The 15,872-nt window shown below is 48.2% G+C and overlaps 1 protein-coding gene across 1 annotated transcript; it reads right to left on the bottom strand.

Moving 5' to 3' along the window:
* Positions 1–1,020: 1,020 nt before the first annotated feature.
* Positions 1,021–14,588, bottom strand: AMBP (alpha-1-microglobulin/bikunin precursor). Its single transcript, XM_019754587.2, has 10 exons — positions 14,373–14,588; positions 12,934–13,076; positions 11,390–11,466; positions 10,373–10,489; positions 9,783–9,884; positions 9,006–9,052; positions 3,656–3,737; positions 2,396–2,563; positions 1,929–2,102; positions 1,021–1,185 (listed from the first exon to the last, which is right to left on the bottom strand). The coding sequence occupies exons 1-10, from the start codon at positions 14,487–14,489 to the stop codon at positions 1,154–1,156; spliced, it is 1,059 nt and encodes a 352-aa protein (XP_019610146.2). The 5' UTR covers positions 14,490–14,588; the 3' UTR covers positions 1,021–1,153.
* Between the last annotated feature and the right edge of the window lie 1,284 nt (positions 14,589–15,872).

A 15,872-nucleotide genomic window follows, 5' to 3' on the forward strand; every position in this document is an offset into this window, starting at 1 on the left:
GGCTGTAAAGCTTCCTGCACCCGAATCCTCGCCTCTGGGTTTATCCCTTTAACTCCAGACGGAATTCCCTCCCGTCTTCCTTCTTGATGGGTCCCTTAAGCCAACAGGCTAATGGCGTGGGGACAACCCTTGACTGAATAAGCCCCCAGCCCTTAGCTGGTCACCCCACAGAGAGGAGGTGCTGGCCCTGCCTGGGTTTCTGCTGCCGGGTCCGCTTACTACTTCCAGGGCGTGGAAAACGGGGGCTTGACGCCCTCAGCAGCAGCAGCTGCAGCCAGCGGGACTCTGGGCGAATGGAGCTAGCAAGAGATACTGATACATCGGATGTTTGTATATCCAGTGTGTCTAAAGTGGGGGCCCCCAGAGTTGTGTTCCTGGGCCAGGTTGGTGCCTGAACCACCCTGGGTGGCCTACCTACTCTCAAGGGAGGAGAAGCCAGGCTAGACCGAGGGCTTCTGGGTCTGGTCAAGGGCCCTGCTGGTTGTCATGGACATAATGTTAAAGTCAGTGAACATTCTCCCAGCACAAAGGGCCAGAGTAAGGATCCCAGGGCCTGGTGGAGAAACAGCCCAAGGCTTTTCAGCTCCTGGCAGCTGGTGCTGGGGACGTGGCTATGGCCAAAGTAAAACAATGGAGGGGGGTATGTGAGGCAATGGACAGGGGAATTATTTCAGGCACTGAGCCACCTGGGCACACTAGGACACAATTATTCTGACCCTGGGTCGTTGATGACCTGTCGAACCCCTCCCAGAAACAAGTACCCAGAGTTTTTTTCCTCTTTTCTAGCTTTTTGAAAACAAAACAATCCTATTTTATACTATTGTGGAATAAATTGAACTGTGATTTATGTTTAATAATTTGCATAGCCAATTTCACGTGTAGAAGACAGTTCTATTACATTTCCAGCACATAACATTTTTCACTTCTGGGGAAAAGCTGGGTTACTCATGTCTCCACCCCAGCTTTGTCTCCCCTCCCCCCCACCTCACCCCCTGTTACACTAATGACGACAATGCACAGTCAAGACATGGGCTTTCAGGAGCCTGCAGTGTGGTTTTTATTTGAACCCAGGTCTCTTGGCCCGGACTGCCCAAGGTGGAGCCCGCAGCCTCCCTGCCGCCTTCTGGCCTGTGGACCTCTGGCCTTGGACTGGTCAGTTGGAGAAGCGCAGCAGTTCCTCATCCCCTGTGGACAGAGAGAAGCTCAGGGATCAGGTGTGAGGCTTTCCCGAGGGCCCATGGGAGGGGACCATCGGGAGGGGTTGCCCCATGGAGGAGGAAAGGCAGTGTGGGCTGCATTGAAGCCTGAAACTTCCACTTGCTGAATGACTTGTGCGTCCAAATGCGCTATCTCCAAAGTGCATTCCACAGAGTGATCTGATGTTTTGCTTCTTCTGATTTACTTTAGGTGCCATTTTCCAGTGGGGAGATAAGGTACAGAAATCTTAAATGGTTGCTGTTCTCTGGAATGCTATTACTGGTCTCAGTGTAGCACCACCCTCATTATCAGAAACAGCTGCCGCTAGCTGAGTCCTACCTGTGCTAGGCACTGTGAAGTCTGGGAAGTAAGTACTTTGTCCCATTTTACAAAAGAGAAAACAGGCTCAGATTGGCACCTGCCCAGTGTGGCCAGCCTGGGTGTGGCAGCACCAAAATTAGAGCTCAGCTCTGGTGGCTCTTCAGCCTGCCCTACACACCCTCTGCTGGTGCCTGGCCAGCCCTTCCCCACATACCCCATCCCAGCTTGGGTAAGGCCTAGGGCTTGGCCCCATTTTACAGATGGGAAGCTGAGGTCCAGAGAGGGATGGGCTGGTCACCTGGTACAGAGTGCAGAACTCAGCTCTCCAGACCTCCACCCTCTACCAGGGCTCTCCTACCTGGACCCCAACAGCCCCTTGGCCCAGCCTGGCATCCCGCAGAGCCACCTACCATCTCCAGGGACACCACAGTACTCCTTGCACTCCTTCTCCGAGTAGAACTTGTTGCCGTTGCCTTGGCAGCCCCCATAGGTGAAAAGGATACACTTCCCCTGTACAGCATCAAATGCCCAGAGCTGGACGGAGCCTTGACAGGGGCCGTGGACTATGGGGAGATTGCAGGCCGCTGTGGAGTGGAGGGGAGGCACACAGCATTAGTAATCCTTATGATTGGCTGACCTGAGGCAAAGGGCCTGAATCCCTCTCTTCTAGACTGGGAAACACAGGCCCATGAGAAGAAATAACTTTCCTAGGGTCACTCATATGCAAATGTGCAATTCCTATGACTTCAGGAAACTTGCCCTGCAAATCCACCACTAGAACATCCTCTCTTAGCTACCTGTTCAGTTGGCAAGTGGTTTGTTGGGAGGGCAGCATTGTGAGGTACGGCATGCACAGAGGGGAAGGGCAGGCACTCACCCACAGTTCGGCAGGTCTGTAGACACTCCTTCTCTGAGTTGAAGTTGTTGCCATTGCCCAGGCAGCCGCCATATTGGAAAGTCTCGCAGGCCATGGACGTGCCATTATAGAAATACTTCTTGACCATCCCCAAGCAAGGACCTTCTGCGTAGCCTAGCTGGCAGGAATCTGGGGAAGGGCATAACAGCAGCACTTACTGAGTGCTTATTGTGTATCTGTCACCAGGCTGGACACTTGCCATGCATCATCTCGTTTAGTTTTCATCTCTGTCCTAAGAGGAAGGATTATCAACTCATTTTATAGATGAGGAAATTGACTCTCTGAGAGGTTAAGTGACTTGCTCAGGGTCACATAGAGCTGAGATCCAAAACCATGGCTGTTGGATTCTATAATCAATGCTCATTCCACTCTATAACATGGGGAGTTACTAGTGACCCACAGACACACCATCCCCTGTGTTGATCTTGTTTATCCAGAAACTGTAATAATAGTAGTTGATACATTCATCAGCACCCATCCAGCCAACCTGACCTCTTCACTGAGGTCCCACCCCCGTGCCTTGGCTCTCATTGTTCCTTCCCATGAAATGCATTCCTCCATAAAACCCCACCTGGGTACCTGGACACAGCAGGAGTTCCCCTTCATCTGTAGAGTCTTCCTTGATCCCCTCACCCCTCCAGCCTCTGAGTTCCCCCAGCTAGTTAGCAGACCCTCCCTTTTGGGTCCATTACTTTCTTCCTTGACTGCCTCTCCTACTAGACCAGAACTTCCAAAAAGACACAGATGGTTTGTTTCCATGACCAAGGCGCCCGGCACAAGGTCTGGGGTGGAGCAGGGATCAGTGTTTGCTGAGTGAGTAGGAGCGTGAGTTCGTAAACAACTACACAAGGCATCCTTATGTCCTTTCCCCCCCCTGCTCCCACAAGAGCCATGATGGTCAGCTCAGCAGGCTGTTATCCCATTGTATAGACGAGGAAACCAACACTAGGAGACCACACAGTGATGCAGACAGGGCAAGGACTGGCTTCTCATCGTGGAGCTAAGAGTCCCTAAGCTTAGGGACCATGCCTTATCTCCTCTCCCCTCACAATCCCTGTCACGGGACAGAGTACTTGATTTGCCTTTTCTAGACCCAATCCTTAAGTCTAACAGAAAAATAAGAGAGACTTCATGGTTGTGAAGGCAGCCAGGGGGAGCCGGCCCTGAGTCCTTCCTGTCTCAAGTCACGCAGAAGGGGGTGAAAAGGCTAGCGTTCATTACCTTCTTTCTTCTTTAAATCAGTCACTAGTTGCCCAGCCCCCGATCCTTCCTCTTCCTGGGGCAGCACAGCCCGCCGGGCTCTCTAGGGGGAAGAAAGAAAAGAAGCTGTTGCAGGGACCTTGCTACTATTGCTCACATGTACCCCTGGAATACATAACTAAACCATCTACTTCAGGAATCAAGGTGGAAAAAGAAGCACAGCTACTACACCGACTAATGGACTGTTTCCCCAAACACTTCAAGCTGAATTCCAAAATGGGCATCACAGGACAGATTTCCGGGATGGAAGGGAAAATTGGCACCTCGAGGTATAACAATACGTACATATCCAACTTCCAGTTGAAATGCCAAAAGAACAAAATAATGGAAAACAACCTACCCCAGAGTTGGAAACCAGAGGAGGGCAGCACTCCCATGTTAGAAACTTAAAGGCAGTTTTATGCAACAGAGTATGGGTGTCACTGGTTTGCAGGAAGGGGTGCCAACAAAGGAAGCTGCTTGCAGAGGAAAAGCTTTCTACAGAGGAAGGAGAAGGACCCTGAGACTGACCCTAACACTTCTAAACTGTAGTGTTGGGACTGCAGAGCAAGGACTGCCGGAGCTGTCAAAAGTCTCTGAGTATAGAGTTCCCTGTGGCAGGATCCCAGGGTAACAAGAAGGGGTGAACAGGGAAATGCCAGCTACCAGGCAGTCTTCCTGCACACTGGGGCGACCTGGAATCTGCAAAAGTAAAACTATAGTAGCTTTCAACTTTTCCCTTCTCCTTTTAAGGTGCAACTGAAAGGTGTGATTAGGGATTCCACTGCCTGCCAGAACCCGTCTCAGTGGTTGCATATAAGCCTTCCTTAGTAAGAAGAAGGAAAAGGGGAAAATCATGGGACAAGTTAAATAACGCAGATGCTCAAAAGAATCAGACTGGGCTGGAGAAATAGTTCCACTAAACACAGGATGACAGTAAGAAACAGGAGAAAATTTAAATCATCAGTGAAATTCAAGATGACATCGCATCAATATAATGTAACTCAACAGTTATGGAAATGAATAATACAAGAGAAGTAGAAAGTTATTGGAGGTGGAAAAGATTTTGTTGAATTTAATCACACAGTAGAGATAATAAACTGCAGTTTAGAGATTATAAGAAAGAAATTCACATACTCGGAGTTTTAGAAGGAGAGGCAATCAACATAGAAATAATAGAAGAAAACTTTTCCCAGTTGTAGAAAGACTTGAGTTGTCCAATTATAAGAGCTCAAGGGCAATGAGGCAAAATTAATGAAGAGCCCCACCTAGACCTTTCCTAGAGACAAAGCGTAAAGAGCCCAGTGGCCCTCAGAGTAAATTAATGGTATTTAATGCCCGAAGCTGCAGAGCACTATCTGAGGTTGTGAGAGGGAAAAGGTTGTAACCTAGGGATTCTTCACTCATCCAAGCTATTGACCATATGTTATAAACCCAGAAAGATATTCTCAGACATGCAAGGATCGAGTTTTCCACCCATGTATCTTTCCAGAAAAATTATTTATAGAAATATCCCCACCAATTGAGAAAGAATATAAATACAAAAAAAATAAAAATAAAAATGATGTGATAGCAAAGAAATGATGGTAAATATAAAGCCAATAAAATATAGAGTTGAGATCACATTATTGTTGAAGTGGTCATAAATTCAATGTAAATGTTAAAAATAATTCTCAAAAAAAAAAAAAGGTGGACAATATAAACGTCAATCTCAGATTCCATGCACAAAAACGGGGATGTGGGAAGCACGGAAGGAAGAAAAGGAAATGTGCTCCATTTCTCTTTCGCAAGTGGTGTCATTCGTTACTGTTTCATTCTTCACATTGATAAGGAATCGATTCCACTGAGATCTGGATTAAGATGGAAGATTGATGTGTCCCTCAAAATTGCCCTCTTCAATACCTAACGATTAGCAAACAATTCAGAAATACGAGCCCCCAAATGTTCATCAACATCACTCAAGCAAGGAGAGGGGCATAATTTAAAGCAAAAACTGAAACTGTTGGTGAAGGAAAGAAATCAGATATTCTGGAGCTGAATAGGGTGGCAGCAAGGTTCAATTCCTAACCCTGTTCTCCAACTCCCAGTCCTGGAAAGGCATCAAATTCCTGACAACCCTCCCTAATCCTGAGATTCCCAAATCCTGAGAGAAAAAAATTGAGGGGAACCTTATCTTTTTCCACTTCTGACAGAAGAGCAGTAAGAATGACAAGAGGGAAGAAAAAGGAAAATAGTCTAGAGTTGACTCTAAGTGAAAGTTCTGGAGCTCCATGATCTAATGTTCGGGGTGTTGCCATGGGACAGCTGTGTTGCCATTGCTGCCAGCCCCAACCAAGAGGAAGGAAGCCCACAGAGGATATTTAGCAACCCTTCAAAAGAGAGAGCAAAATGAGGCTATTCCAAACAACCTTGGACTTCAGAAAGTGGATGGAATACAAAATACCCAGACCTTACGCTAAATTGGGATGGGAGGGGACTAGGCTCAAATTTAGTGGGGAAAGGGCCACGCAGTAAATGAAACTCCCCACCCCACCATATCAGTTCAAACAGAAAGTGTGGCTAAAACTGACTAAGCAGGAGCAAGACAAAAGGAAATGATACAGAAACCATCCAGCTCCACTTCAGAAATAAATGAAAAAATAGCCTGAACTAGAGAAAGCCCAATGGTCGTGAACTGCCTAGACTTCCGCTCTGGAACGGACTTACATTCCCAGAGGCCAGAAGTGCGGCTGTTGACAGCCCTCAGCTATCAGCCCCTGCTCAGCAAAGGGAAGCCCTCTAGCTCAAGGTCATGTGTCCTTCCCAGACTGATCAACATGGGGGTATCAAGACCCCGCCCCTCAGCACCATTGGGACAACTCAGAACAGTCCTCCTGGTTCCAGAACTCCCTAGAGGTTTAGCTGAGGCATTGTGACCGCATTGCAGCGCTACTTCTCCCACTGCTCACTCCTCCCTTCATCCTTTCCCTTCCACAAGTGCTGATCGAGGGCATCCCACCTGTGACACCAACTGAGGAGACAACATAACTCAAGGAGCAGAAGGAAATTCCTCAGTGGCCTCAAGCTATAGAATGACTTAATAAGAACATGCATTTATTAAAACAAGACTCAAAGATGAAATGGTAAACAACAGAATAAGATGAAAAGAGAGAACCCAGGCCCCGATAAACAAATTGAGAACCAAAACAACATAACGTCAGAGCAAGTGAATAAATGAGAAATCGTAAGGAACAAAATGGATGCTGCTAAATGGAGTGACTGTCATGAAAGAAAGACTGGTGAGAAGTCCAGTGAATACCGATGAAAGTAATTTGGGAGAAGCTAGTACATGGGGAAGACAAAGATGGCTGCAGGATGAACAAGTGTTCCTGACGTACTGAAACCCAACAAAAGGAATGGAGGATGGATTTCATATGGTGCAAGAGAGTTCCCTGACATACAGACATAAGGACACCAAGACATGTCCTTATTAAGATGTTGACTTCAGGATAAACTTTGTTCAGGCATCTGGGCAGAAGAAACAAAGTGCTTACAAGAGAAAGAAATATCAGGCTGGCCTCCAGCTTCCCACAGTGATAATCAGTGCCCGAGAACAGTGGAAAAATGCATATGAAGCTTCCTCTGAGGGCAAGAAAACATGACCCAAGAGTATGACACCCACGCAAAATGTCATTCAAGTATGAAAGATGCAGGCGGACATTCACAAGCAGGAAAGAATTCAGGGATTAAACCATTCAGGAACCCTCCTCGAAAACACCCCGGGTAAAGAAATGGCACAATTCAAAGATTAATAGAAATAAATAAGTCGTGAATTGAGACACTGTGGTTATATCCACTAGGGTAAGTGTAGAAGCCACTAAAATACAGAACTACTAAACGTCTCGGAATCAACGACAGAGCAGCGCGGGGATGGTAGCAATATGGACAACGTCAAGGGAAAAGGGGACAGGAGATGCAACAAAGTTTGAGAGGCCTAACATTTGTCTTTCAAATCATAGTGACAATAGATATTCTCTAAAAGCATATCCAGTGATACCAGCCTCTTACATGTTTTGTTTTGTTGTTTTTTAATCTTGAATTTACTTAGAGCATTCTTTAGGAAATGAATCTCTCGTGGTAAAGGAATATCTACTTGAAGTTCAAGAAGTTCACTTTGTTGTTTTAAAAATTCAAATAAAACTACAATAAAAGCTTTTAAAAATTGCAAATAGTTCCCGTAATATATCTATAATATATCATGGAATAGCAGTATATCTAAATCTGTGCATCTGTCTATCTAACACCTTCCTTCCATCTGTTCTTCTATCCGTGCATATGCATGTCAAGATTCCTGGAATGATGTGAATGGTGGTAGTTTTTAGGTGGTGGAATTTTTTAAAACCGTATTTTTTATACTTTTCTGCATTGTTTTAATTATTTATAATGAACATAGTTTTATAAAATCACTGGTAATTTTTCTTTAAAAATGTAGAAGCAAACAAATAATATGTTAACACTGTTACTTCTATGTAGGAATAAGGACATGTTTTTTCTTGTGTTGTTTCAATTTTCAAGAATATATTTCTAGGGGGCAGCCAGTTAGCTCAGTTGGTTGCTCTTAACAGTAAGGTTGCTGGTTCAATCCCCACAGGGTCCACTGTGAGCTGCTCTCTCCACAACTAGATTGAAACAACTACTTAGCCTTTAGCTGATGGGTCCTGGAAAAACACAAATAGATAAAAGGAAAAAAAGAATATATTTCTGAATAGATTTTTATATATAATTATACATACACATATATATACACACAATCAGTAGAATAAATTAGAACATATAATTTTCAAATAATCATAGAAAAAAAATGAATAAAGCTTAATCAAAAAGCAGGAAAATAAAACAGAAGAGTAAGGAAGCCCAAAAAATCAAAAAGCATAGAAGAAGAGGTGGTTTGGGAAGTTGCTTGCTCTCGGGTTTGCTGTTTTTTAGAAAGATTAATTAATTTTATTTTCAGTATTGAGTATTGACTATTGTTATTTCAGTAAGTGTATTACTGCTTTTAGGTACTATGCTAAAAGGCCTTTTCTAGCATTTGGCTGAATTCTAGCACCTGGAAGGTAAGTATAATTAGCCCATTTCACAGATGAGGAGAGTGAGGTCCAGATGGAGCAGCAACTAGCCTAAATGACAGAACCGAGAACGAGTCCAGGTGGGTCTCATTACAAAACCAATGCCCCTTCCTGTCTTCCCTCAACCCTTCTCAATGACCCCACCTACCACCACAGCGGGACCTAAGCAAGGGCAGCAAAATTCAAGTGGGCAGGGAGGGGATGGAGTGGAGAAAAGAGGTACTCACTGCTGGTAGAGTGGGCTCTGGTTCCTGCTCCCCAGGGACACACTCTCCTAGATCAGAGGACAGGAGACAGAGGTGAAACAGAGGACCTCTCTTGGAGGGCATTTCGCTGGGAACTGTCTTGTGCATTAGCCCACTTCATAAATGGCTCCACCCACATGGCTTGCTGAAGGTCATTCATTGGAAAAGAAAGAGACTGGTGGCTGCACCATCACCGCCATTTGTGTCAGCTCTGCCCCACCACCAGCGTTTCTCATCAGCCCCATCACAAGAACAGCAATGACTAAAATTTGTTGGGCACTAAGTAGACACCAGGCACAGCGCTATGGTATTGAATGGCTTTATCTCATTGACTCCTCACAGCAACTTACAAGGGAGGCATTATTATCCCCATTTTACAGATGAAGAAAACGAGGCTCTGGAAGGTTGACCAGCCAGAAGACACAGAGCTCAGTGTGAACCTAGGTGCCGTAAGTCTGGAGCTCATGCTCTTAACCCCAACACTCTGTTGCCTCCTATGAGGTACTTATGGATTTGGATATAACCTCACTCAGACACGTGGAAGTAGAGTGGACACTGAATTGGTTCTAGTCTGGGCTCTGCCAGGTACACAATGTGTGACTTGGAGCAAATCCAGGGGCCCCAGCTGCCTTCTCTGTAAAGAAGGAAAGGGGACTGTAGCCCTGCTTATCTCAGAGGGTTACAAGAAAGACCCAGTTCTCTGGGCCGTAAAGGATGAGGAGGGCACACAAAGGTGAGGTGGGTGGGGGTGCCGTTTACCTCTTTTATCCACTGTGAAGGTAGTGTTCTCGGGGATGCCCACACTCAGGGCAAAATCCCTGAACTCCTGCAGCAGGCTTTCCCGGAGCTGAGGCCTCCGCCCTGCCAGTGGGAAGCAGAGAAGACGCCTAGAACCACAAGTGCCTGGGCTGGCAAGGCCTGAGATGGTTTCGCCCAGTGTTTTTTATTTAGGGGAAGTTTGAAGACTATTGGCCCAATTTGATCTCTTCTATACCCTTAGGGAAAGATCATCTCCAGAAGAGGAAGCAGTGTCCCCTTCCCGGCCCCGACCCAGGGGTCCCAACTCCCCACACAGGGCTCTTTCCCTTCCAGGTTCCTTGAAGGGCCTGGAGGCTCTGGAATTCTCTGGGCCTGGAATTTTAGGGATCAAAAGAAGAGGTTTCTGCCTCAAACGGGAGACTGAGCTCTACCTCCTCCAAGAAGAGTAAAGGTTCTCACCTTTCCTTTAAGTGAAGTTTTGTCAGAAGAAAAAAGCAAAACTCCCTGTTCCTCCCCACTCCACTATCCCTACGTCACTGGTCTCCTGCCACCCCCAACTCCAGTGAGCTTATCTGGTTCCAGGCCTTTACCATAAAGCATGGCGGTAATGCTGTGTCCATAGCGGGGGCTGAATGTCTTGGTCAGAATAATAGCATACTCGTCATAGTTGGTGTAGACCACATAGGACTCTAGGGTGAGGTTCCATTCTGCGTGGGAGATGCAGGAAGCAAAAGGGCTCAGTGGTCAGAAGGCTCCTCTAGCCTGAGATCGTTCACCTGTTTACCCACACAACATGTTCAGCCATCCTGTCCGCCCATCTCTCTGCATACTTGTTTATCTATCCATCCATCTTCAGTCTCTCTCTATCCATCCATCTCCTCCATGTATTCATCATTAATTCATCCACCATCATTCCATCCATCCATCCTCCCCACATATCAATCCATAAATTCATCCATTTTCCTTCTTCACTCCCTCCTTTCTTCCTTCCTTCTTTCCCTCCCTTCTTCTTTCCTCCATCCATTAAACCATCTAGTTTATCTATTAGATGTCTGATTAACTCACTTACCTGCCATCTATACATGTATTCGTGTACCAATCACTTGTTCGTTCTCGTATTTATTTATCCAACCATCCATCTACCCAAACATTCATATATGTTCAACCCCTAACACAATCGTTTGACACATAGAGCGTACTCAATAAACATGTGCTGGACAAATGAGTAAATTCGTGTCCAAGTCTCTCTGTCATGAAGCACCATACACATTGTGCATGGTAGATGCTCAGCACATTTTTATCGGCTGATTGCTGATGCCTAATATGAAAACTGATGAAATCTTGATGTTCTCCTCAGCTTTCATACCATCACTCTAATTCTGGGTGTGCACGTGCAAAAGAGGGGGAGGGAAGAGAAGAAGGAGGGAGAGAGAGAGAGACAGAGAAGAGAGAGAAGAGGAATTTTGGAGGAAGGCTAGATGACATCTCAGAAATATGGGAGGAAAGGTTATAGTCTCATGAGCTGAGACAGAAGGAAAGAGAGCTTAAGACGTCAAGGTATTTTTTAGCAAAGGAGAAAACTGGATGTCTCCTTCGACTCAACTTACTTGGTTTCTGATGGAGGAACTTTCCATTAATGTCTGCTTTCTCATAAGTTTCATAGCTCTCCTCACAGAAGCCATTTCTGGAAATGAACAAGCGGAAAGAAAGGTAAATTCTGGTACAGACCATGGTCCTGACACCCCACTCTCCCGCCGGGTCCTTCCCAAATGTATTATTACTATCATTATTATTATTTTGGAAAGTAACACTTTCAAATATCTTGTTTCACCTTCACACCAGGCCTTGGAGGCACCCATTTGACCTATGAGGGAACAGAGGGACAGAGGAAACAGGGCCTTGTCCATGCGATCCTTGGCAAATCAGCACTAAACATCAGCTCCTTAACCAATTCTGCACATTATACTGAAGCTCTGGGGAATCAGAGTGTTTCCATTAATTAACGTATTCATTCATTTATTACTCTGTTCATCTGTGAAATGGGGATAATGATAGTTTCTAACTCACAAAGGACCAAATGAGGTAGCACTATGCACATCTTCACTGTTATTGTTACGGTGAATATGCTTTAGCTAATGAACATTGAGCAGCATCTCTGTGCCAGGCCCTGTGCTATGTGCTGGGAATACAGGGGAGGGCAAGACAGACCCTGTCCCCTCATGGAGCTTACAATGACGTGGGGAGGTGGGCAGGCCAGAGGCAGAGGCAGTCAGTGTGCCATGTGGGAGGGAAGCACAAGGGGCGCCAAGAGCACAAAGGAAGGCATGTGACCTGAACTTGGGCCAGGGAGTGCTTCCTGGACGAAGTGACATAGAACCCGAGTCCTAAAGATGCATAGGAATTAGCCCAGGGAAGTGGGGAGAGGTTTTCCCGGTAGAAGGAACATACAATGCGAAGGCCGAAAGGTACAAGAGGATGGAGGAACTGAAAGGTCCACTTGGGTGGTTCACAGAGTACATGGGAAACAGTGGGGCAGGGAATGGTGACTTCTGAGAGGGACCTGGAAGGCCACGTCAAAGGGGTTGAATTTTATTTCCAAGGGCAATAGGGAGCTATGGAAAGATTCAAGCAGATTTGAGTTTTTGAAAGGTCTTTCTGGTTGCTGAGTGAAAAATGGATTGGATGGAAGGTTAGAGGTAGGGGAAAATGTCGAGAGGCTGTTATACACAACCAGTGAAGAAATGAAGGTGGCTTGGACCGAGGTGGTGGTGGGGAAGAGGGGAGACGTGAACGGATGGGCAGGAGTTAGGAAGAGATGGATGGGACTTGATGATGGGTTGGATGGCTCATGACAGCAGAGAGAGGCATCTAGGCCACCTGCTCCTGCCCAGGTTTCCAGGTTGGGTCCCTGGCAGGTAGAAGTGCCCTTCCTGAGCGAAGGGATGGCCAAGGAGCAAGAGCAGGTTGGCAAGCAGGCATCGTGTTGGGGGCCTTGTCCTCGAGGTACAGATGGGACGGTTAGAAAGGGAAGTCCGGGGGCAGCAGAGCAGAGAGAGCTGGGGCTCACAGGGGAGGGCCTGCCTGGAAGGGGCGGTCTGTAACTTCCAGGCTGGGGTCCCTCTTGCGCCTCCCACCCCATCCCCAAGCTCACATCCAACGGGTGCTGGTCGTGTTCATCTGCGTCTCCGTCGCTCCCTCTCTCAGCGTCAGCATGCTTACGGTCAGCCTGTCGGGGAACCTCGACAGCCATGGGCAGGTGGTGGCCGCGACCACGCCGAACCATTTCCCGTAGAACTAGGAGGCAGCCACAGCCCTGAGGATCTGGATTCGCCTCAGACCTCAAAGAAGACTTGACGGAGACACCTGCTCCCCTCCCTCCTCAATGGCTAACCCTTTTAAGTGATAATGTCTTACAGCTCATTGGAGGCCACACAGCTTTCAGGGAGACAGAAGCCTAATGGTGGAACCGGGGGCGTGAGCAAGCTTAGGAGGATGTGCAGACGGGGTTGCACCCACCAGCAGAAGGCGTGACTGTGCTGCTCACGGGGACGGGGTCCAAACCCTGTGCCCTACACTCATCATCAACCTCTTCTCTGATAAGAGCAGCAGCCCTGCCTTTCACTCCTCTGCGACAGCGTGCTCACCGCCGCACAAGCAGCCCCTGACTCCTTGTTAGCACGTGGCTCCTTTCCTGGAGCTGATGCAGGACAAGCTGCCTCCTTTCTCCTGACTGCACATCTGAGAGTTGGGGGCTCTCACACCCCTGCAGAGGGTCAGTGAGGCTCTGACCCTCTGCCATCCCAGACCACGCCCAGGGCCCTGCCCCTCACCACCCCTCTACCCGTCACGCGAACTTGTCCCTGAAAGTCAACAAATTCCATCCCAGTATGACTGGGAACCCCTCATACTGAAGTGGAGCCTGAGCCTTAAGTGGACAAGGTCCTGTTCAAGGTCACCCAGGGATTTGGGGCAGAGCTGGGGCTGGAATGCCGTCCTGGGACGCCCCCCACACAAAGTCCCTCTCATTCCCACCAGTCCTGACTTCTGTCCTGCTTCTCTCCTCCCCATAATACCACAGGCCACCCCTCGCCTGTGAGGGTAGAGGACCCAGGACGAGATAACGGAGATGTGGGGAGAGGTGAGTAGTTTAAAGGGTGAGGGCTGGGGTGGGGGCGGGGATCAGGCAGAGTCATGACAAGCTAGGCAGGTGTGTGTGTGTGTGTGTGTGTGTGTGTGTGTGTGTGTGTGTGTGGCGGTGGGGTGACGGGGGTCTGCAAGGGCAGCAGTCAGGACAAAGCCTTCTCTGGGGTGGGTTCTAATCAAAGTGTGGATACCCCTTGGAGCCTGAGAGGGCAGATTTGAACGTGAGGACATTTGACTCAGAATCAGACAAGAGTCCCAAAGAATGGCAGATGCGTAGAGTTGTCACTTCAACAAAACCCAGACGGTCTGAGCAGGAAGGGCCTTTAGGGACCCAACCCTGGAGTTCCAGGTGGGGAGACAGAGACCCCGCGGCAGTCAGGACTTGCCCCCCCAGCAAAGCCCAGCTGCACAGACACCCGCCATCACCCCCCGAGAGGCCAGTCTTACCCTAGAGATGTTAAAGTTCTCCTTCACTTGGATGTTTCCTGGCAGTGTTGGCACAGGGTTGGCACTCACCACCAGGCAGGCGGTCAGCAGCAGAAGTGGGGCCCCGAGACATGGCATGGCTCTGGCTCTTGAACCTCAGTCTGGGGACAGAGATACTCCCTGCCTGAGGCAGCTGCAAACAGGCCGGGGAAGGGGCCTGCCGTTTGTAGGTGACCTTGGTGTTTGCCCTGCTTAGCCAGGACCAATCAGGACCCCAAGGCCAGGTGTGATCGATCCCTTGTAGGGCCCTGGCTGGGGTCAGTGGTCCGAAGGGGCCAGCGTGTCTGTTTCAGAGAAGGCATTGGCCAAACACGACAGGACCCAGATGCAGCCCTGGCTAGCTTCACCCCCAGAAGGTTTCCCCGAAGCCTTCTCACCTATCACGGGGTGGCGTGTGAGGACGGGGTACATGGGTAGCCCTGGCCTTTCCTGCTGAGTCATTCCACCCGGACTTCACACTCCTGTGAGACAGCAGCACAAGCCTGATTGGGTCTGTTTCTCACATGAGAAAACTGAAGCTTAGGGAGAGGAAGTGCCTCACCAGAGACCACCGGGAAATCTATGCCAACGCCAAGACTGGATTCAGGCATCCTGTCTCCAGACTTCCTTCTCTCACCCCAGCCCTGGCAAATAATAGTAGAAATCACGATGATTATAATAACGGCTTCTGTTCACTGAGTGCCTGCTATGCGCCAGCTCTGTTCCAGCACTTTACACTTACCACAGAAGTGAATTCAATCCCCACAACTACCCCATAAAGTAGGTGCGACTTTCCCCCTTACAGACAGGGAATTTGAGTCTCAAGAGGTAAAGGACTTGCCCAGGGTCTCGCCTCTGAGAAGTGGCATTGCCGGGGGAGGCAGCATTTGGTGTGGTTGAGCGCATGGACTCGGGAGCCAGACTGCCTTCTGTGCCTGTCACCCGCTGTCTAGCCTTGGGCGAGTGATGTTTCCTCTCTGTTTCTTGGTTTCCTCAACTGTAAATGGGGATAATAATAGTTCATAGTATTGTTGTGAAGGCTAAAGGAGTTAACACTTATAAGGAAAGCATATGGAGAGCACCTAACACATAGTAAGAGCTGAATATGCTTGTAGCAGGTTAAATGGTGTCCCCCCAAATTCATGTGCACCCAGAACTCAGAACATGATCTTACGTACAGACGTGATGAATTAAAGTGAGGGCATACTGGATGAGGTGGGCCCTAAGTCCAGTGACGAGTGTCTTCATAAGGGAAGTGGGAGGGAGATTCCGACAGGGACCCAGACACGCAGGGAAGATGAGCCTGTGAAAACCGAGGCTGGGACTGGAGTGAGGCAGCTGCAAGTCACGGGACGCCAGGGACGGTGGCAGCCACCAGACGCCAGGCAGGCGAGGAAGGATTCTTCCCTTTGACCTTCAGGAGGAACAGGGCCCTGATCGCAACGTGGAGTCGGACTGCTAACTTCCAGAACTGGGAGAGAA

This window comes from Rhinolophus sinicus, linkage group LG04 (genome assembly GCF_036562045.2).
Source record: "Rhinolophus sinicus isolate RSC01 linkage group LG04, ASM3656204v1, whole genome shotgun sequence".
Classification (NCBI taxonomy): Eukaryota; Metazoa; Chordata; class Mammalia; order Chiroptera; family Rhinolophidae; genus Rhinolophus; species Rhinolophus sinicus.